This window comes from Diabrotica virgifera, chromosome 2 (genome assembly GCF_917563875.1).
Source record: "Diabrotica virgifera virgifera chromosome 2, PGI_DIABVI_V3a".
Taxonomy (NCBI): domain Eukaryota; kingdom Metazoa; phylum Arthropoda; class Insecta; order Coleoptera; family Chrysomelidae; genus Diabrotica; species Diabrotica virgifera.
In genome coordinates this window covers 237,089,973-237,113,019 of record NC_065444.1, presented here as the reverse complement: position 1 = coordinate 237,113,019, position 23,047 = coordinate 237,089,973, and the positions used below count along the sequence as shown (strand labels likewise).

Here is a 23,047-nt window from a genome sequence, read left to right as displayed (position 1 = left end):
TAAATAAAATAAAAGTTTAACTTTAACACCCTGTATTTCCGTTATTATCGACTTTCGTAAGTTAGCTTACATCGACCTATTTTAAGCTCAGGAATCTAAGGTTAAGCTATGGCCCATTCTTTACCAATCACCCTGTATATTCAGATAAGTTCTAGACTCGGCGGTCACAAGCACTTAAGTCATTTTTTTATGAAAAATACATAATCTCGCAAACTAACCAAATTTGTGTAATGCACCAACTGGAATAAACACCTAAGTCATATACCGCTTATATATCAAAAATATTTTATCCTGCTCTGTATAACTCTTTATTTTTATTTCATAACGGTGGCTGTATCGACTTAAGTACTTTTACTCAGTCATAACAAATATAGCGAGTTCGATGTGAAACGGCGTTCTAAGTCTAAGCCACTTATGTAGATATGCTCGTCAAATTTGTTTCTAAAATATTATATTGTTAGTGACATAAGTATTAAATACATGCAGAGTCAGTGTATTTCGTGATGATATTGATATCCACAGTCGGTTCTTCCTCTTTTGTTTATACAAGACACTTGAGTTTTGGGGTGAATCTTCGTTTTAAAACCATTTTCAATTATTAGTTCCGATAAAGTTGACGGCCTGATCTGGTGATAGTTTTATTAGTCTGAAATTTATTTCTGTTAAATAATGAAATGGATTTAAATAGTAAATTTACAAGTCTTAGGCAAGCCACACATCAAAGAAACATGAAACGAAAAACATGAAACATGAAACGTAAAACATGTTTCATGAAAATAAAACACTGTTAAAACAAATCTCAAAGTCTGCCTACCAATGAAACGAGTGTGATTCATGCTCATAAAACATTTTTATTTTCGGAGAGTTTCATAAATGGCCGGACGTATATTTGTTTAGCAGTGTTTTATTTCCATGAAAGGTAATTTACGTTTCATGTTTCTTTGATGTGCCTTAGAGGTAGACAGATATTGGAGCTAGTTTCACAGACACTAGTTTCGGATACACCTGAACCTGGTATGTATTATTTTTGTTGACAATATTTTTTTCATCTATGGTACGTAAATAGTGTGCAGTAAATTCTTAAAAAATTGAAAATTTCTAGATGTGTTCCATTGGTGTAGAAATGTTAAAGTAAAGGGAAAACGATGTACGTATAATTAAAAACCATTTAAAGGATGAAGTTGATTTTGATTACAATAATATTAATTTAATTGGATTACGGACATTATTCTTAGAATTTACATACCAAAGATAAGAGGGGTGCTTTTACGCTTCTACCAATTTCTATCATTTGAATGTGTGACTTGCATTTAAATGAATGGTTGTGAAATGTTTTAAAAAATTCAGTAGATGACTTTATAAAGAAAAATATTATAAATCCTTTAAATTTACTGTCAGATTTAAAAAAAAATGTATCTAACTATTAGAAAATCCCTGGTGCAAGCGTAAATGACACATATTTTAATTTGTTTTTGATACCTACTTAATTGAGTTTTCGTTTCTTATAGTTAAACAGGAATACTTAGTAGCAGAGCCTGAGCCAAGTTGCCAAGTACATCGGGTATCCAGAAATCGTATATTCCAGAAAAAACACTTGAAATAAGTGATTACTCAAGTGATGATTCTGTTACTGACCCTACATTTGTACCTGAAAGTTCTAATGGTGTCGTAGGGCATACACAATTGAAAGTTAATGACGTGCATAATCCTCCTGTGATTCTTTCTTCTTCCGATGATATTACACAACCAGTTACAGTTACAGAAAACAGAAAGAGAAAACGGGAAAGAAAAACTAAATACGCCTATACAAGTTTATCATCCACATGACTGGATGCAACTGATTCGTACAAGCAGTAATAAATTTAAGGTTGTTGAAATGCAACAGGCTGATTTTGCTGCTTTGCTTAAAGGTCCTCTTATTATGCGAAAAAAAGATTGCGGTGGTAATAATTTTAAGTGGTTTAACGTTAAATGGCTTTCTTACGGGCGCGATTTCGGTAGTATTAATTATAAAACATCCCTTCAGCAAATGAGGCGTTCAAAACTATTTCTTTCAAAAGAACAACAAGACAAACAATAAATTTTATATTGCAGCCGATTACGGACCAACAGTTGGCAATAAGTGAAGAGAAAAAGCGAGATTTAATTTCTTTGCTACCTTTAATACCGGAATACTTTCATCACTTTTACGAAAATCTAAAGACTGCTGCCGATGTTAGAGACGTAGATCCGGACTTGGACAGAGACGAGAGTGACTTATAATAATGTTTATTTAATAAATATTGATTTTGTATACTTAAGACTTAATAAAAATTGTTACTCATAGTACCTTTCTTGAATTATAAGTATTTAGGTTCCCTAAATAGTATCTGCCTTAACCACTTAAGTCAAATTTTCCAGTTGAACATAATTACTTAAGTCAGTTATTTTACTGTTTAATGATAATGCATTAATACGGATAGCACAGTTGAAAGGCTCATAAATAATATCATACAAATACATTATAAAAGAGAATATGTGCCTTTAAACTTTTTCAGCAGAAACTTTAAACCTTCCCCTGTAAAATTTTTCTGATTTTCAATTTAAGACCTAAGTGTTTATTCCTTCCGGGTTTAGAGTTGTTCTGCTAAATATAATGCTGTATCATTTTTTCTTATTTAGTTTAGGTACACATATAGTCCTGTCGCCAGGGGGGGTACAACGGCCTCGTTAATTCAGATGGACTTACCCAAGTTTTTTTTATGTATTTTGACCCGTAGAACACGAATCTTTTGGGTAACAGTTGATCCGGATGTCGATAAGATTGTTATAGACCAAGAACTTGAGGAATCAAATAACAGCGATTTTTGGCAAAACAAAACAATATTTTGTATTTTTTGGGTCATTTTAAGCAAAAAATATTTCTACAAGTTTTTTAGTAGGATGCACAGTTTTCGAGATAAACGCGGTTGAACTTTCAAAAAATCGAAAAACTGCAATTTTTAAACCCGAATAACTTTTGATTAAAAAATAAAATAGCAATTCTGCTTAGCGCCTTTGAAAGTTCAAGTCAAATTATGTCGGTTTTGATTATTTGCATTGCTAAAAATTTATTGTGTTATTGTTAAACAAAGCTACAAACAACTAGTGCGTGAGTGATGTTTCTATGATTTCTCATTTAAAATCGAACGAGTAGGTAGAATAGGTACTAGTGCAATCAAGACTATTTCTATGTTTTTTTTTTTTTTTTTTTTTATTTAATGGCATAGACATTAGTCATTCAGCCAGTTGCAATAAACAAAATACAATCCTAATCCTAATACAAAATTAAACAGAAACAATATAGTAACACAATAAATAATACAATACAATAATAATACAATAAAAACAATAATGGAACTCTGATAAAGTGATAAAATATTTATGACAAAAAAAAAAGATGCAAATCTGAACTTAAATCATAAAAAATCTCATGCCCGCGTACAAATCTTATAGGACCGTGCGTGTATCTGACAAGAAATCTATAATGATATTGTATATTTGTTGTGAGCCTGTAGCCAGCAAAGACTGTATATTGAATGGTGCATGCATATCAAGTTTAATTAAATTTTTATAGAGAGAGTTTGAATGCTGTTGAAACTTAGTACATTCAAAAAAAATATGATCAAGATCACCCTGCTTTCCGCAATGTTTGCAATTATTGTCTTCAATCACATTTATTTTATATAAATGACTTGGATAGCAAGCATGCCCAAAACGTAATCGATTTATAGTTGTTATATATTTATGTGGAACTTTAAAACTCTTAAACCATGTACTTTGTGGAATCACTGGTTGTAAAGTGGTGTATCTTGTGGGGTTTGTTAAGCAGTAAAGATTCCATTGATCTTTCCATATCGATAGATGGTTTCTTTTAAAAATAGTAATAACATCTGATACACATAAAGAATATGACAATAAAGTGCCTGATGTTATACTGGATTTGGCTAAGTAGTCTACATACTCATTATCTTTGAGTCCAATATGTGCCTTAACCCAAATAAATTTTATATTGAAGCCAGAGTCTTCTAACTGCTTTAACATATCCTTTATTAAAAATATGTAAGGATTACTAAATGTTTTGGGCAAAAAAGTATTTTTGATATTCTGTAAAACTGATAGGCAGTCTGAAAGAATTAACGTTTTTTTAGTATAAGAGTTTTTAATATATTTCAACGCTTCGAGTATGGCCAATGATTCCGCAGAGAAAATTGAAAACTCATTGGGAAGTTTGTACTTGAATTCGAAACCTCCTGAGGGTAAAAAATACGCACAGCCAGACCCTTCTCCTGATTTAGATGCATCTGTGTATATAACTGTTGCATCACTGTAGCAGTTCAAAATAGATTTCAGGATATTGTTGCTGATTATGTTGTTTTCGTTGTATGTGGGTATTATTACATCAGTTTTATGGAAGAGAGCAAAGTAGTCTAAGTTTTTGTCTACTGTGTTTAATTCCTTTGAAAAAATAGGATTGTTCTGTAATGCAGTACATAAAGGCGGAGATGGTTTTTTAATCCAATACTTGTGAGTAAGATCTGATTCGTTAAGATGACATATACTGGAAAATAATTCGAAATTTGTAGTGTGTGCTTTAAGTACCCATTTTTCGCTTAGTAAATTTCTTCTAATCTGTAAAGGAGGCTCAGAAGCTTCAACATGTATTGGTTGTATAGGAGTAGATCTCATAGCACCTAAACAGATTCTCAAGGCAGAGTTTTGGAAAACGTCAATTTTTCTTAAAAGGTTTTTGGAAGCAGAACCGTAGAGAGTAGCACCATAATCTATAATGGATCGTATATAAGCTCTATAAAACAATAAAGATGTTTCAACATCGCAGCCCCACCACACTCTAGTTGTCATTCTAAGGAAATTAATACCTTTGCTACATCTATCCAGCATATATTGTATGTGTGGTTTCCAAGTTAGTTTTTTGTCCAGAATGAGTCCCAGATATTTGACATTATTTTTAAATGTAAAAGATTGATCACTAAGTAATACATCTTGGTTTATAGGAAGATTGTGTCTTGTAAAGACAGATACTGCTGATTTTTTAATTGATAAATTTAAGCCGTTCTCTAAGAACCATGGAAAGAGGGAACTACAAACTGTACTTAGGTTTTGCATACCGTTTTCATATTTCTTGCTTTCCATATAGACACAAAAGTCGTCTGCATATTGTATGATTTTGAATGGGATGTTGTTTATTTGCATCTTATGTATGTCAGAGGTGTACAGATTAAATAAAATTGGTGATAATACTGAGCCTTGTGGTATACCGTAATAATTATGTCGAGGTCCTATTAGTTTATTATTATGATCTCTGATGTAAATTACCCTATCTGTATAGAAACCGATTATTGTGTTAACGAAAGCAATTGGCATATGAAAAAAATTTACCATTTTATGTTTTAAGGTTGATAAACAAACTGAGTCATATGCTCCTTCAATATCTAAGAATAGTGCTGCTAAGTAGTTATTTTTAGTTAAGTTATTCTGTACATCTACAACAAGTGTTGTTAAAGCGTCTAGAGTTCCAAAACCTCTTTTGTAACCAAACTGGTTTACTGGAAGTAAATTCTCTTTTTGTAACCACCAATCTAATCTAAATTTTATAAGCCTTTCTAAAGTTTTAAAAATACAAGACAGTAAGGATATTGGTCTATATGAACTTACGATGTTTGGGTCTTTTCCGGGTTTAAGGATAGGAACAACTAAGATGTCTTTGAAAGAATCGATAACTATATTTTTTTGGATGATATCATTGAAGACATTTAAAAGAAGTTTTTTAGCAACATCTGGTAGGTTGGTTAACATGGGGTATTTTATATGATCGATACCAGGAGAAGTATTTATGCGGTTTTTAAGGGCAAAATCTAATTCAGTTTCAGTAAATGGTTTTAACAGGAAGTGATTATTTGAATGATGACTTTGTGTAGATCGTGTAGCTGAATTTCGAGCAAAAGGAGGACATACTTTATTAAAAAAGTCGTCTAATAGATTATCATTGAAGGGTTTTATACTAATAGATGCTTTTCGATTCATTTTGTTGGCCTGTGACCATATCTCCTTGGAGGAGGTATTTTTGTTTAAATTAGAACACCATTTAATCCAACTAGCTTTGGCTTTTTGTTTCAACTGCTTTTTAGTATGAGCAGTAACTTTCTGACAATCTAGATAATTATCAAGGCTTGGTGAACGTTTATACAATGCTAATGCTTCTTTTCTGTCATTGATTATCAGATCGCATTCTGGGTCCCACCATGGTGGAGGCGATCGATTTTTAGATTTAAAAATTTTGTATTGAGGAATAGATCTAATTGCAGCATCATTAATGCAATCTAATAGAAAACTATAATTTTGATAAGTATTGAAAGAGCTATTGTAGTTGGAAAACATGTTTTCAATTAAGGATGTATACAGGGACCAATTGGCTTTCTTGATATTCCATTTGCTTTTTGGATAAATTATTTCTTGTGAGGTGTTGGTTATTGAAAAATTCATAGATATAGCAAAATGATTCGAGCCTAAGGTGTCAGATAAAACTGACCAAGTAAATTTACTGGCTATATTAGCTGTGCAGAGTGAAATGTCAATCATAGATTTTTGAGTACCATATCTAGGAAGATATGTAGGTTCTCCATTATTCAAAATTACAAGATCTAGGTCTTCGATACTGCTAACAATTTGGTTACCAACTGAATCATTACGCAGTGAGCCCCATAGTGAGTGATGAGCATTCATATCTCCGCCAATTAAAAAAGGTGATTTGATTTGTGAGAAGATATTTATCCAATCGTTTTTGGATGTACTAATATTTGGAGGTCTATATATAGATAAAAAACTTAATTCTATTGTGTTACATTTAACGATAGCACCGCAAACTAAAATTCCCTCATTAAAATTGTTTCTAATATTTATTTCACGAAATGGTATAGTTGTTTTAATTAAAATTGCAACACCTGCATACCCGTCATATCTATCTTGGCGAATTACATTATAACCTTTAAATGTATAATTTTGATTTGGTTTGAACCAGGTTTCACTTAATAATACAATATCAATATTTTCAGTTAATAAAAAATGAATTAAACTATTTTTATTCGAAACAACGGATCTACCGTTCCATTGCAAAATTTTTAATGATTTAAGTTCTGGGAACATGTTATTTATGAGTGATATCCTCTAAAATCGTTTTTATACCATGGTAAATACTATCTTGACTCATAGTTTTTATATCATCTACAGTTTGAATATTTGTAATCAAATTAAAAATATAATTGGAAATGAGTGTTTCCAATACTCGTTGATCTGATTTGTTTTGACAAATTGGGGGTTTTAAATTAGCAGGAAGGGGTTTGGAGGGCCCAAAATTAAAAGGGAACATGGGTGAATTGTTTTGTGTTTGGTTTGGTGATATTTTTCGTTTTTTAGCTATATTATAGTGGCTTGAGGAGGGTTGGGATTGGGATGTATTATTTGAAATGTTTTGATTTTTATGTGTGGTAGTAGAAGGGGATGATTTTTTTGAAGATGTTGGGAGGGGAGGAAAACTGTCTTCGATATTGTCTAGTGTGGAATATCTATTCTGAATAAACAATCCCGAGAAGGACGATTCACAGTAATTTTTTGCCTCGATAAAGGAAATTTTTTGCTCAATCATCACGTTCTTTATCTTCTTTTGATGTTCGTATTTTGGACACTTCTTGGATATGGAAACATGATCTTTACTATCACAATGTATGCATTGAACATCATTATCTTGACATGTATGATCTTCATTTTTGATTTTTCCACATTTTATGCAATGTGCTTGTGGACTGCGACACTGCTTGGAAATATGTCCAAATCTTAAGCAATTGTAACACTGTGTTACTTTGCCAATGTAGGTTTCAACAGGAAAAAATACACTATTTATTGAAATGTAGCTAGGAAGAATATTTCCTTCGAAGGTGACTATCATTGTCCTTTTGGGTACATAGTTAGTTTTTCCATCGGTGTCAACTTTTCTGTAAGTTCTTTTAAAGGCTATTATGGGGGAGGGAGATTTACTATTATCTAACAAATACTTTTCATCGTATTGAGTATCAATATCTCTTATTAGGCCTCTTATTTCTAGTAAATGGTTAGGGACATATGCTACTAAGTTTTGGTCTTTTAATTTTATATTTTTAACTAAATTATTTGCATCTACGATTGACCTTAACAAAACTTTAATTCTGTTTTTTCCAATGGCTTTTATTTCAATAATATTAGGAATGTTCAATTTTTTATGCAAAATGTCCGCAACAGTAAGTGGATGTAAACGGCCAATATCCTGATTGTTTGATTTTTCTATATATACATAAACATTATCAAAATTGTACTTATCTGATGCAACGTTGAACAATTTTTTCTCTACAACTTTTTGCGGAGGTGGAATTTGTTGTGTCGGCACTTTAATAACATCTCTGGTTTTAGTTGTAATTTTCGCAGTAGAATCATCCAAATTTTCTATTAAACTTGATTCAATAATATCCATTTCACTATTCTCACTAGCACCTGAAAAGTTTTCACCTAATGGTGTCCCTGGGGAAAAAGCTTCCCCCATTGGGGGTCGCTTATAGCACTGTTTATCGCACTCAATCAATATCAGTTTTTAAATCACACCAAGTGTCCTTTTTTCTACTAATTAACTCGCTAAATAGTTAATTTTATTAAGAGCAGATTTTAATGGGCACTGTCAGTTTGACGTTTTGCGTGACAATGTATTTCTATGTTACATGCGTTAAAACGCATGTAAAAGCACGGGAAACCCTACGTGTTTATAGCTTTGTTAAACAATAAAAAAATAAATTTTTACCAATGCAAATAATCAAAACCGATATAATTTGACTTAAACTTTCAAATGCGGTAAGCAGACTTGCTATTTTATTTTTTAATCAAAAGTTATTCGGGTTCAAAAATTGCAATTTTTCGTTTTTTTTAAAGTTCAACCGCGTTTATCTCGAAAACTGTGCATCCTACGAAAAAACTTGTAGAAATATTTTTTACTTAAAATGGCCCAAAAAATACAAAATATTGTTTTGTTTTGCCAAAAATCGCTGTTATTTGATTCCTCAAGTTCTTGGTCTATAACAATCTTATCGACATCCGGATCAACTGTTACCCAAAAAATTCGTGTTCTTCGGGTCAAAATACATAAAAAAAACTTGAGTAAGTCCATCTGAATTAACGAGGCCGTTGTACCCCCCCTGGCGACAGGACTAATATGTATGTGTAAACTTAATTATTTAGTAACACAGATATAAGAAATATGTATATAATAAATAAAACTTTAAAACAAAAAATAAAAATACTTTTTTCCATGTTTTCTCACGTACCACCACTGCGACGGGCAATTACATTATATCAAATGTTTAATTTGGTAATGTGTTGTCCCATAACAGACTTACACCATTTGAAGTAGATTAGTTTTCTCTGATCCTTTATCACGATAATGTTTCTCGATACTGAACATTTCGTTTTGCCAACCGTTCTATCCTTGTTTCTTAATATTTGGGCCCTTTCTCCTGCGTACGATTTTAAAAATCAAAATCTGAAGAAATCAAAATTTTTTAAAGTTTACTCAATATTTCTTTTATGCTTTTTAATAGCAGGATCAGTGATACTTGCCAGAAAACGATATCTAGTGTTTTTTGTAGGATATTCGTCAAATAAAATTTTGGATATGTTAAATGAATTTTTTGGAATTATGATGTTTCTGGTAACAACTCTGGGAGCAAACTTTTGGAACACTAAAGAATGGTGTTTGTTGTATCAAAACTTATCTCATATTTCAAAAATAGATGAGTGTAAAATCAAAAAACGTTTTGATCCAAACGTAGTATTTATGCTTTGCAATGCAGTTGTGGTAATTTCACAAGGCATGTTTATTTATGTGTTTGGAACAACTATCGCAGTATTATATGCAACATACAGTGTGTATTTTTATATAGGAATGTTATTATCGTTCGTAATTTACGAAGTTACTAAATCTATCACGAAAAGTTATTGTTCGATAAATCAATCATTGGTGGATCTTCAAATCAAAGGAATCGCGGATAATAAAGTAAAACTCCTAAAATTGATGGAGGAACAATATCAAGATATAGTGCAAATTGTGAATCGTTTCAACAACGTGTTTGGTTGGTCTATTCTAGCAGCTCTTTTCAACATTGGTGTGTTGCTTCTGAGCACATTTACATTTATCACTTCGATAGGAACAAATAAATTAATAGATTGGAATACAAATGACATTGCACTTCTCTATACTGCAAATGCTGTTTTCACATTTGTAAGTATCAAAACTATTTGTACTAATCATGAATAGGGATGAATATTTAGGGGATGATTTTTTCTACCCCATATTAAAGTGTTTTACAAATGAAATAGATCAGTTTTTGACCCATTCGAAAATCTCTATTCGTTTAAGAGATATAACCTGGAGAAATTAGTCTGCGACACCCTTATATATAATGAGGCCAGATTAACTAGTGCTATTGCTCTGTACAATAATAGGCGTTCTATTCAATAAATCGAACAAATGCTTAGTGTCTTGCGAAATACATTATTTCCGTTTAAGAGATATTTTGAGAAACCAGTTGTTACTCGAGATGACTAGGATTGGGAAGGTTAAAGTAAAATTGTTCCAGAGTTGCTTCCTGCTTTTTTGCTTCCTGCAGATGTTCTGAGTGTTAAGGTTTCTGCTACATATGTTATTAGACCGGGCAGTATTGTCGCCCCCGCTAGCGAAATTATTCCGATTCGATTTTTTTGCACAAACTTACTCAAAAAGAGGTTCTTATAACATATCCACAGGGTTCCGGGCGGTGCCGTGGTCGAAAAATTGTTTAAACAATTCTTTTAAACAAAGTCACAAAAATAATTTTTTCATTTCGAACAATTTTTTTTTAGATAATTTTGGTCATTCTGAGCAAAATAGGTCTCCTGTCATTTTTCTCTAAAATTGACTGTTGTCGATTTATATGCGATTAAAAATCTGAAAAATGCGAAAATGGCCAATTTCAAGGCTTAATAACTCGATTAAAAATTATTATTATGGAATGTAAAAAGTGATAAAATCAATTTTCAAACCCCTTCTTCAAGGTCCTGAAGAGATTTTTGTCATTATTTTATTACGAAGCTATTATTTTTAATTATTAACAATTAGCGCTATATTAGTTAGATATTATTTATTTATTTTTTTTCTGACTTTAATTAAGCTTTGTCCATAAAATATGTATTTTCAGTGACAATAAAGCATATTTCTATTCTATTCTATTCTATAGTCCAGGATGTATCGTCGCGTCGCGTCGCCCCCGTTAGTGAAATTATTCTGATTCGATTTTTTTACACCAACTTACTCAAAAAGAGGTCCTTATAACATATCCACAGGGTGCCGGGCGGTGCCGTGGTCGAATAATTGTTTAAACAATTTGTTTAAACAAATTCACAAAAATAATTTTTTTATTTCGAACAATTTTTTTTATATATTTTGGGTCATTCTGAGCAAAATAGGTCTCTTGTCATTTTTCTCTAAAATTGACTGTTGTCGAGTTATATGCGATTAAAAATTTGAAAAATGCGAAGGCTTAATAACTCGATTAAAAATTATTATTATGGAATTCAAAAAGTGACCAAATCAATTTTCAAACCCCTTATTCAAGGTCCTGAAGATATTTTTGTCATTATTATTTATTACAAGGCTGTTATTTTTAATTATTAACAATTAGCGCTACAGTCCAGGATGTATCGTCGCCCCCGTTAGTGAAATTATTCCGATTCGATTTTTTTGCACAAACTTACTCAAAAAGAGGTACTTATAACATATCACAGGGTGCCGGGCGGTGCCGTGGTCGAAAAATTGTTTAAACACTTTTTTTTAAACAAATTCACAAAAATAATTTTTCCCTTCGAGAAAATTTTTTTGAGATAGTTTGGGACATTCTGAGCAAAAAAGGTATCTTGTGACTTTTCTCTAAAATTGATTGTTGTCGAGTTATACGCGATTTAAAATTTTGAAAAATGCCTTTTTTGCTAAGAGACTGTTTTGCTCAGAATAACCCAAATTATCTAAAAAAAAAAATCGTTCGCAATGAAAACATTATCTTTGTTTAAAAAAAAATTTGTGCAAAGTTTGTGCAAAAAAAACTAATCGAAATAGTTTCGCTAACGGGGGCTACGATACAGTTGGACTATAGCGCTAATTGTTAATAATTAAAAATAGCAGTTTTGTAATACAATAATGACAAAAATTTCTTCTGGACCTTGAAGAAGGGGTTTGAGACTTAATTTAGTCACATTTTGAATTTTAAAATAATAATTTTTAATCGAGTTATTAAGCCTTTATAATGGCCATTTTCGCATTTTTCAAATTTTTATTCGCATATAACTCGACAACAATCAATTTAGAGAAAAATGACAGGAGACCTTTTTTGTTCAGAATGACCCAAATTATCTAAAAAAAATTGTTCGAAGTGAAATAATTATTTTTGTGAATTTGTTTAAAAAAAATTGTTATACAATTTTTCGACCACGGCACCGCCCGGCACCCTGTGGATATGTTATAAGGACCTCTTTTTGAGTAAGTTTGTGCAAAAAAATCGAATCAAAATAATTTCGCTAGCGGGGGCGACGATACTGTCCGGTCTATATGGTAGAATGTACTGATTGAAAGCTTTCGTTTTTAAATGGATTGGTACATTGGTTTTAAAAAATCCCTCATTTTTCTGAATGCAACTCAAACTAAACGGACTCATTAAATAATAAGGTAGTCACCCAAACCTGTTAGCCAACTTGTTCCTATCTCTCCTAATGTTGTCCACGCCCTTCCAGGAATATCATCTAGCCCAACTACTTTACCTATTTTTGTTTTTTGAACAGCTTGAACCCCTCCGTCGTTTGTGATTTTGGTGACCATTGCTAGTACTGTCTCCGTTGACTCAATTGGTTTTCTGACAAATTTTTCATTTAGCTTTAGCTTTTGCTAGTGCTACTTTCGATTCCTTTTTATTCCTTTTTGGCGTCTGTATAGTTTTGAAGCTATCTATTTTTCATTATTTATATAACTTTTTTTTCTCTTTTATTTTTCTCGAACTTCGTTTGAACATTACCAGTTTTTTTATTCGCAAAATTCTTTCCTGACATTTGTCCAAGTATTTCAATAACAGTATCGCTAATGATACTGGCCATCTTCCTCTAAATTATATTAGGACTTACTTTTATGTTCCAATACATCTTTTCTACTATTTTTGCCTTGAATATACCTTATTTCTCATCTTAAACATTCATTACTTGATTTTATGTGGTCCTTACTATTCGACATTTTGGTTTAGTTTCGCTTTTTTTCTTCTATATTCAGCATAAGAAAACTGTGCTGTTGGCTTACTGTCTTAGTAAGTACAGTCGAATCCGCTTATTAGAATACCTGTTAAAGGAATATCCCGCTTTAAGGAATAGAAATTTAAAGTCCCGAAACGTTTCTACTTGCCACCAATGATCGGTTATTGTAATAAGCGGGTTCGAATGTATTACCTTGCAATCCTTACATTTAAATATATCTTCTTTTCGCGTTCTTGATTATACCTACTATATTAAACAATGAAAATCTCAAAAAATATCTCAAAAAAATGAAACAAAATCTCGAAAAGTACTGAAACTTTTTTGCACGTTACGTGTACCTAATGTTAAGAAGTATTTTGTATGTATAACAGGAGTTTTGTTTTAATAAACGTAAGGGGTTTTCATTATTTTATTAATATTAAAATAAATGGTTCAGTAGGTGTTACTCGAAAAATCTCGAAAAGTATTGAAACTTTTTTGCACTTTACGTGTAATCTTAAGAAGCTTTCTGTATGTATATTAGGAATTTTGTTTTAACAAACGTGAGAGGTTTCATTCTCTTATTAATAGTAAAAAAAATTAGTACAGTAGGCGTTACTGTAAACTAGCGCGAAGTTTCATACTATATTTTCATAATTAATAGTTTAATAAAATCTATTAAAGGTTTTTGAATATAAGTTTATAAACAATAAATTTGCAGTAAATAATAAATACAGAAAGTTTAACTCAATAACAAATTACAACCATTTTTGATATTTTTTATCAAATATATTTTATCAAAACTTTCTAAAACTATCATGAATCATATCCTTACTGCCATTTTCAAATTCACAAGGAATTAATACTATATAAAAAATGGATATTATGTTATTCACAAAATGAAATATTTAAATGTTGTAAGTATAACGGATTCCCCTTGTCGAGTACATTAATGGACTTTGCTAACTATTTCGTGTCGCTAATTTCGTAACGATCCGCTCTGCATTTTTACTCTCGAGAAAAAATAATACAAAGTAGTATGATACAATGGATCCAAATAATGGCAACACCAAATTGTTCTATATGGTCCACATAATGTTCAGAAAAAAGTCACACCATTTTGAGCGTCGGGTTTGGGGGAGGGGAGGGGGGAGAAATCGGTAAATTCTTAGTTTTTTACGTTTTTCGTCAATATTTCAAAAACTATGCGGTTTAGCATGAACAACCTTGTACAGAAAAATGTTCTACATTAAATTTGAAATAAAAAAAAGAATGTGTGTGTACTATGTACGCACGTAAGAAGATATTCTTCTATTATATAATAGGTAATTTAAACGAAGTAAATATACTTAAAAGGTTATTTGTATTTTATTTAAAAATCAAACTAACTTTCTTATCTACCACTTTCAAAAATTTTTTATTAAAACAACCAAAAATAAAAAAAAATATGAACCGCCCGGGAATTGAACCCGCAACCTTCCAATCTCAGTGCTAACGCATTTCTAACTACTCCATCGAGGCACTAGAAATAGACATGTAAGTTTCGGATATAATTACACAACACGGCACACGACATATAGTGTAAAAATGTTATGCTTACATAATATTTTATTAATCCAAAAACACAAGAATTATAATAAATAATACATTTCCTAAAACCACTAATATATTGTTTTAATGACTTATTTGCACGGTTACAGATACATACATACCTATCTTGAAAGATTAGCAATGAGCAATGCATGTCAAAACTACATACTGTCAGTGTGCGCAGGCGCGCGGTAAATGTACAATTTTACCCTCAATCGATTCGCCGCTAAAGAAGAATATCTTCAAAAAGGTCCTATGCATAATCCTTCTAAAATGAATGGTTCCAAAGTTAAGGAGGTAGTATAGTATAACTATAAGTCATAGTAAAAAAAAAAGAGGCCTAACCTAAACATCCAAAGTAAAAGTTTTCCTCCAACACCAAATTGTTCTATATGGTCCACATATTGTGAAGTAAAAAAGTTACACCATTTTGAGCGTCCGGTTTGAGGGGGGGGGGGGAGATGGGGGAGAAGTCGGTAAATTAGTAGTTTTTTTACGTTTTTGGTCAATATTTCTAAAACTATGCTTTAGCATAAACAATGTTATGTACAAAAATGTTTTACATAAAATTTAAAACAAAAAAGGTTTTATGCATAATTGTTATAAAATCAACGGTTCCAGAGTTACGGTGGGTAAAAAGTGGAGGTTTTCGATACTTTTTATATTATTTGGGCAATTGATGATGATTTTGGGTGGTGAGGTTGACGTTTCTTCAAGGGCTTATTACTAACATACCATCGGTCAGTGAAATTTCAAATTTTATTTACAAAACACAATCCTGTTAAAGAAACTTTCTTTCATCAGTAATAATTGTATAAATTGCCCACAAAATATAAAAAGTATCGAAAACCTCCACTTTTCACCCTCCGTAACTCTGGAACCGTTGATTTTATAACAATTATGCATGGGACCTTTTTTTGTTTTAAATTATATATATATATATATATATATATATATATATATATATATATATATATATATATATATATATATATATATATATATATATATATATATATATATATATATATATATGTAGAACATTTCTGTATACGCCAGTCAATGGGAACAAGAATAGGATATTACCTCCGAATTCTATCCTACTGCATGGATTTTAATGAAATTTTGGGCCTAGCCTCTACGTATCTCCTAATTCAAAGTCTACCCTATGCCGATGTGTGCTTTTATCTTGGAGGTGGTTCCCACCCCTTCTTAGGGGTGGAACATTGTTTGGTTAAAATTGTCGCGGAATTTTCTAGCCAACCTAATTCTAAACAAAAGTTGTTATATAATTTTTTTTTTTGAAAACTCAATACTTTTTGAGTTATTAAAATTGGCCATTTTCATTGAAACATGTATAAAAACTTTTAGAAAGGTTTTTTGCGAATACCCTAAAAACTACGCATCTAACTAAAAAAACTATATTCAACATTTATGTAAGTTATAAAAAAACAAAGAGGTACTTGCCTCCATAACTCTTCTAGTTATAAAACAAAAAGATATATGGTAGATGACAATAGTTTGTTTTTTGGTACATTCTCAAATTGGTGTATTCAACTTGAAATAACAGAGAAACGGTCGATTTTAGGTGCATAATGCTACCAATTCCTTTTGTAGTGATTAAAAAGACCTTTATGAGCTATAGTAAAGGTCAATTATATTAAAACTAAGCGAGATATGCTGCAAACAAAATGGATAGCTAATGTGTTTTAAGAAAAAATGAGAAGAAATTTTAACCCCCATCCATCAAAATGTAAATACATCATTTTCCTTCTACAATATTTTTTACTATAGTGTTATTTCTATGTTCAGAAAGTTGGATGGGTTTAAAATAAATGGTTTTTGAAAAAAAAAGATCAAATTATAGAGAGCATTTTTAAATTTTCTTAAAAATCTTCCTTTTTCTCCATGTAACTTGAAAATATTAAGAGATACAGTAATGAAAAATTAAAATAAAATTTTCATCCGAAAAAACTCTACATTTTCGTATGGTATCTTTTTTCATATCTCTTATCATTTTCGAGTTACATGGAGAAAAAGAAGATTTTTAAGAAAATTTAAAAATGCGCTCTATAATTTGATCTTATTATTTTCAAAAACCATTCATTTTAAACCAGTCCAACTTTTTGAACATATAAATAACACTATAGTAAAAAGTATTGTAGAAGGAAAACGATATATTTAAATTATGATGGATGAGGGGTTAAATATACTTCTCATTTCTTCTTAAAATACATTAGTCATCAACTATTTTGCAGAATATCTCGCTTAGTTTGAATGTAATCGACATTTAGTATTGCTCATTTTAAAGGTCTTTTCAATCACTATAGAAGTTGATAGTATCATTATAAACCTAAAATCGACCGTTTCTCTGTTATTTCAAGTTGAATACACCGATTTAAGCATGCAGCAAAAAAAAACAAACTCTTCTTACCTACCATATCCCTCTTTATATTTTAACTAGAAGATTTATGAAGGAACAAATCTCTTTGTTTTTTTTTATAACCTATACAGAAATATTTTATATAGTTTTTTGTTAGATGCACAGTTTTTAAGGTATTCATTTTTCAGTAAAGTTGTCATTTTTCAATGAAAATGGCCAATTTTCAACCACGAATAACTCAAAAAGTATTGAGTTTTCAAAAAATAATTACAGAACAGTTTTTGCTTAAAATTAGGTTCTCTATCCTATTCCGTGGCTATTTTAACCAAAACATCTTTCACTCCCGAGAAGAGGTGGGAACCACCCCCAAGATAAAAGCGCACATCGGCATAGGGTAGACTTTGTTTCATGAGCTTTGTTTCATGAGCATACTCACTGTAAAAATATCAAGTAAATCGATGTAGTAGGATGGAATTCGGAGCCAAATACCCTCATTGGCTGCCCTAGTATAGTTTAGAAATATTGACGAAAAAACGCAAAAAACTACTAATTTACCATTAAGTATTTTCTATGGGAAATAAGCCACAATTTTACTAGAAAATGAATTTATTAACGTTTCGAAGCCCAAATCGGGTTTCGTTGTCAAAATACAAAATACTATTAAAATAAACAAAAATGTTGTTGCTAAGTAAAAAAATTCTTCTAATAATTTATTTAATCTGACTCATTTATATTGGCGATATCATTTTAAAGTCTTCTACTTTAAAATGTATAATATACGTCTGAATTGCCAATATAAATGAGTCAGATTAAATAAATTATTAGAAGAATTTTTTTAATTAGCAACAACATTTTTGTTTATTTTAATAGTATTTTGTATTTTGACAACGAAACTCGATTTGGGCTTCGAAACGTTAATAAATTCATTTTTTAGTAAAATTGTGGCTTATTTCCCATAGAAAATACTTAATTATAAAAATGCCACAATGAAATAGCTTTAGAACAATACTAATTTACCGACTTCTCGCCCATCTCCCCCCCCCCCCAAACCGGACGCTCAAAATGGTGTAACTTTTTACTGAACAATATGTGGACCATATAGAAGCATTTGGTGTCAGAGGAAAAATTTACTTTGGATGTCTGGGTTAGGCCTTTTTTTTAGACCAATTATACTATACTACCTCCGTAACTTTGGAACCGTTCATTTTAGAAGGACTATGCATAGGGCCTTTTTTATTTTAAATTTAATGTAGAACACTTTTGTATAGAAGGTTGCTCACGCTAAACCGCATAGTTTTAGAAATATTGACGAAAAACGTAAAAAACTACGAATTTATTGATTTCTCCCCCTCCACCCAAACCCGACGCTCAAAATGGTACGACTTTTTTCTGAACATTATGTGGACCATATAGAAAAATTTGGTGTTGGAAGATAACTTTCACTTTGGATGTCTGGGTTTGGGTCTAGTTATACCATACTAAAGCCAGTATAGAAGCTTCTCTTCAAAAATATTCTCGATTTTAGACAATTTTTATATTTTAATTCTGAAGCAACATTTGTTACAATAATACGAATTACTACACATTGATTTGACTTTGTATTGATTGGAGTAATAACCAAAATACATTATTTTTAGGTGTGGCCCGTTATAATCATATTTTCTTGTGACTTCACCAAAAATGAAGCCCAGAAGATTTTGATAAACTGCTCCAGTCTGCACAAAACCATGTTGTTACCAGAAGAAGTATTGGCTTTGAATTCTTTTGAAAATAAAGTTTATACCAATCTCCCAAAGTTTACAGCTGCTGGCTTTTTTGAAATAACTCGGAACACCTTACTACAGTTTATAAGCAGTTTGACGTCGTATTTGATAATATTAATACAATTAAGATAAAAATAACCAAAGTTAAAAATTTTGTTGGTTGAAGAATTTTTATTTTTGTAAGATTTATAAAAAAATAATTACCTGTATATAGTGTTTGTATCTGTGTGCAATTAAAAAGTATCCACAAACAATGTGCGTTATATTTTTACTGGGCCCTGATTCTAATAGGGCTTTTCATCCACAGTCATTTGTTTCCAGCTTCTTTCATGTGTCACATAATATTAATATATCTACGTCATACGTTATTGGCATATACCAATGATCAGTGGCGGCTGGTGGGGTAAAATTTTGGGTAGGCCAAGCCAGCAAATTACATATGTAGCGATGTATAATAATACATAATATAAATTTATTTTTATGTATAATAGTGTAGGAAATTTTTTTTCAACACCCCTTTATTTATTTTTTTGGCTACAGGGGTTGCATTAAGAAATCGCTTTTGTTGTCCATGCATGGGTAATAAGAACGAGCACAAAATGATATATGAAGCATTTTAATAAAGAGTGTGCGAAGGATTCCAAGAAAATCACTTTCTCTATTAATTCTTCTTTTTTGGGGTGCTTCCGGAAAAAAATGGGGGTGCAGGTGCATTATAGAAATTTGTAAATAACAGTAGTACATGGATAATCGCTGAAAGTTTTTTTACTCTACATAGCATAGGTGGCTCAGATGGTATAAAAAGGGGTTTTTTTAAAATGTAACACCCCGTAATTAAAAAATGGGCAATTCCCCTTAAATGAAACCTATACCAAAAAATCAGTCACTTACTTGTGATTAATTTCCCTAGGGTTTCTTCTTAATTTTCTTTACAGTTAGGAAAAAATATATTTTTTAAACATCTTTTTAAAAATTTGTCAACTTTGGGGCGCCACCCCCGCTAAACGGTGGGTGATAGTCATATGCCGTCGGGAAATAAATGGTAGGAAATATAGTCCTCTTCATTTTACTATTAAGTAAATTTTTTGCGAAACGTACAGGAAGGGCTACGTTTCGCAAAAACCACAAATTACCCCCTTTAAACGGATGAAATGGGGGTTCCGCGGCGAAATTTTTTAAGAAAAAGTTAGTCTCATAATAAGCTCCCCTTGATATACCAGAAATAAAATAAAAACCGGACTTGTGTCCATTTTGCGAGGTTCAACCTCTATTTCCCACACTATAAAAATACTTAGAAGGTAACTGTAACAGATTTACATTTAATTATATTTTTAAAACTAAATCAAATTATAAACTAAAATATACAAATAGTTTACATATTTTATCATTTATAGAGCAGGTTTATTCTTCTCTCTTTGCTTTTTACAAATTTGTCAGTTACAATTCGATAATTGTTACAAGTAGCAACGAGGCACGGCGAAGTGAGCGAAGGCCAGTTTGAATCGGGCCTATACACGAGGCATAACACGATAAAACATCGTCTAGAGGGGTGATGCCAATGAGCAACTCCATTGCAGCAGTTGGTATTGTTTTCATGGAACCTGTTATATTTAGACATGCCATCTGCTGAATATGGTTTAGTTTGTTGATCGCTGTTGCCTGTAGCACTTTCGGTACCCAAGCAATAGATCCGTAAGTTAGCATTGGCCTAATGACAGTAATAGTGTAGATTCAAGCGATCATTCTGGGCGAAAGGCCCCAAGTGCGCCCGACCATTCGCCGACACTGTTCATAGGCAATATAGATAATAATATGCTCTTCTAGCTCTACTATCTTAGTGTGAGTTCCATGTTAACTTTCTGTCAAGGGTAATACCAAGGTATTTTACCTCTTCAGGCAAAATGGTTCAATATAGCACTTAGTCCCAATCAAAGTTTTAGTAGATTCGTCTTCTGTGCCATGATCTTTGTTTAATTTTATTTTGTTTATCTTTTCTGAAGTTAAATGGTTTATGCCAGGTTTACTTATTAATTTAATAATAATAATACTTCGTAATGTTATTTTTATTAAAAACTAAAAAAATATAATAAATTTTAATATAAAATAAATTAGACATTTAACAATAATTACACTAACAGTTCACTGAATGAGCTAAAGATTTTACGTTTTCATCTTTATAGTCATTTCACCCCTCAGGTCTGATCTCATAATCTGTAAAAAAATGTTAAAAATTAATAAGAGATCGCAGATACTATGCTTGAGGGTATTTTTTTTAGTGTAATAAATAAAAAATACCCTCAATATCTAAAAACCAAAATCTACGACCAATGTGTTCTTCCGATCCTTACATATGGATGTCAAACATGGACGTTCACAAAAGCGAATATGGACAGAATTGCGAAAACACAAAGAGCAATGGAAAGACAAATGATCAACGTAAGACTGTCAGATAGAAAAAGGAATTCCTGGGTAAGAAATATCACAAAAGTTAAAGATGCTACTCGTCAAACAGCTAAACTAAAATGGAAATTCGCCGGTCATACGATTAGACAAAAAGACGAAAGATGGAATAAAATTATTACAGAGTGGAGACCACAGACATATAAACGGAAGAGAGGGAGACCACAGATGAGATGTGGAGATGACCTAAAACACCAAACCGGCTCAAAATGGAGGCACATGGCTCAGGATCGAGAAAGATGGAGGAGCGAAGGGGAGGCCTATGTTCAATATTGGATGTCACAAGGCTAATAGATAGATAATAGATAGATACTATGCTATAGATAAGTACCTACTGAATTTGTAAAGACAAGGCTAGCCTTAGTCTTGCCTACATTTTGGTGAAAAGTGTCACTAACTATGTGAATAAAAAATTCGCACATTACTACCAATTTTTGCAACTATTATTAATGCAAAATGTTATTTAGGTGATAATGATTATTAAAATTTTTCGCAAAAACATCTTTTTGTGACGACTAAAATTTATGAAATACTATAATAAATACAACTAATAGTAAATTATCTAATTAAGTTTTTTTTAGAGTATAAAGTTAAAAAACCGTTTTTTTATTTATTTATCTAAATGCCACCATAATATCAAAAGACCCTTACACACCATAATCTATAAAAATCGTACAAGCTGTTTCCGAGAGAATTGATGCGTTCCATACATTAAGCTTACCCTGTAGATTGAGAATGAAGAGAAAAAAGCGTTATTATAAAAGTATACAAAAAGGGTTTCAATTTTGATTTTTGTAAAGGTTTGTAGGTGCCTTTGAACACATTCTACAGTGATTTTAAGTGGTGATATTTTTACTCCTAAATCACTATTATTTCGCTCATTTAATTTTTGAAATTTCGCAAAAGAGACATGATTGCCTCTGTTTTGGGTGGCGGAACCGTTTTTCCTTCAGATTTATATAATAAAGAGCAAAAAAATTGGTTAAAAAAGTGTGCTCCAAAATTTCAAAATCAATGTTTTTAGCATAAAAAAGAATGTGTGTGTGTGCTTTGTACGCACGTAAGAAGTTATACTTCTATTATATGATTACTTAAAAATAAATATACTTTAAATAGTTTGTTTTAATTTTTTTTAAACACCAAACTGATTTTGTGCTGACCGCTTTCAAAAAATAAAAAAAGTATAGGATTGCACTGGATTCGAACTCAAGACCTCTCGATCTCTGGCCGAATTAGTCGAGGCATTGAAGCACAAAAAAAAGGCCTTACTGTCGATTTTTAACGCAGTAAGACGGATTTTAATGCAGTTTGGTGCGTTGGATTCGTGAGAATGTCAGGAAATTTTGTGAACTAATGTAATGAATAAGAAATCTGAAATTGCATTGGTGCATAAGAAAAATGCATTTCAAAAGTGCATTTTGAAATAGGCAATTATTATAAATTTGCAACTCGGTAAATAGTTGGGCAACAGCCCGATTAATTATTTTAATTA

The 23,047-nt window shown here is 31.3% G+C and overlaps 2 protein-coding genes across 4 annotated transcripts in view; one reads left to right on the top strand and one right to left on the bottom strand.

The window, feature by feature from the left end:
* LOC126880498 (gustatory receptor 68a-like) overlaps nucleotides 1-19,343 on the top strand; it is a 111,234-nt gene extending 91,891 nt beyond the window's left edge. The window contains exon 2 of the mRNA XM_050644378.1: nucleotides 18,970-19,343. Coding sequence (XP_050500335.1) covers nucleotides 18,970-19,227 — 258 coding nt within the window. The 3' untranslated portion in view covers nucleotides 19,228-19,343. The remainder of the gene's footprint in view (nucleotides 1-18,969) is intronic.
* A 1,797-nt stretch (nucleotides 19,344-21,140) lies between these two features.
* The window catches only part of LOC126880497 (60 kDa lysophospholipase), an 84,134-nt gene continuing 82,227 nt past the window's right edge, over nucleotides 21,141-23,047 (bottom strand). For all 3 annotated transcript variants that reach the window (XM_050644376.1, XM_050644375.1, XM_050644377.1), the window contains exon 9: nucleotides 21,141-21,306. In XM_050644376.1, coding sequence (XP_050500333.1) covers nucleotides 21,256-21,306 — 51 coding nt within the window. In that variant the 3' untranslated portion in view covers nucleotides 21,141-21,255. The remainder of the gene's footprint in view (nucleotides 21,307-23,047) is intronic.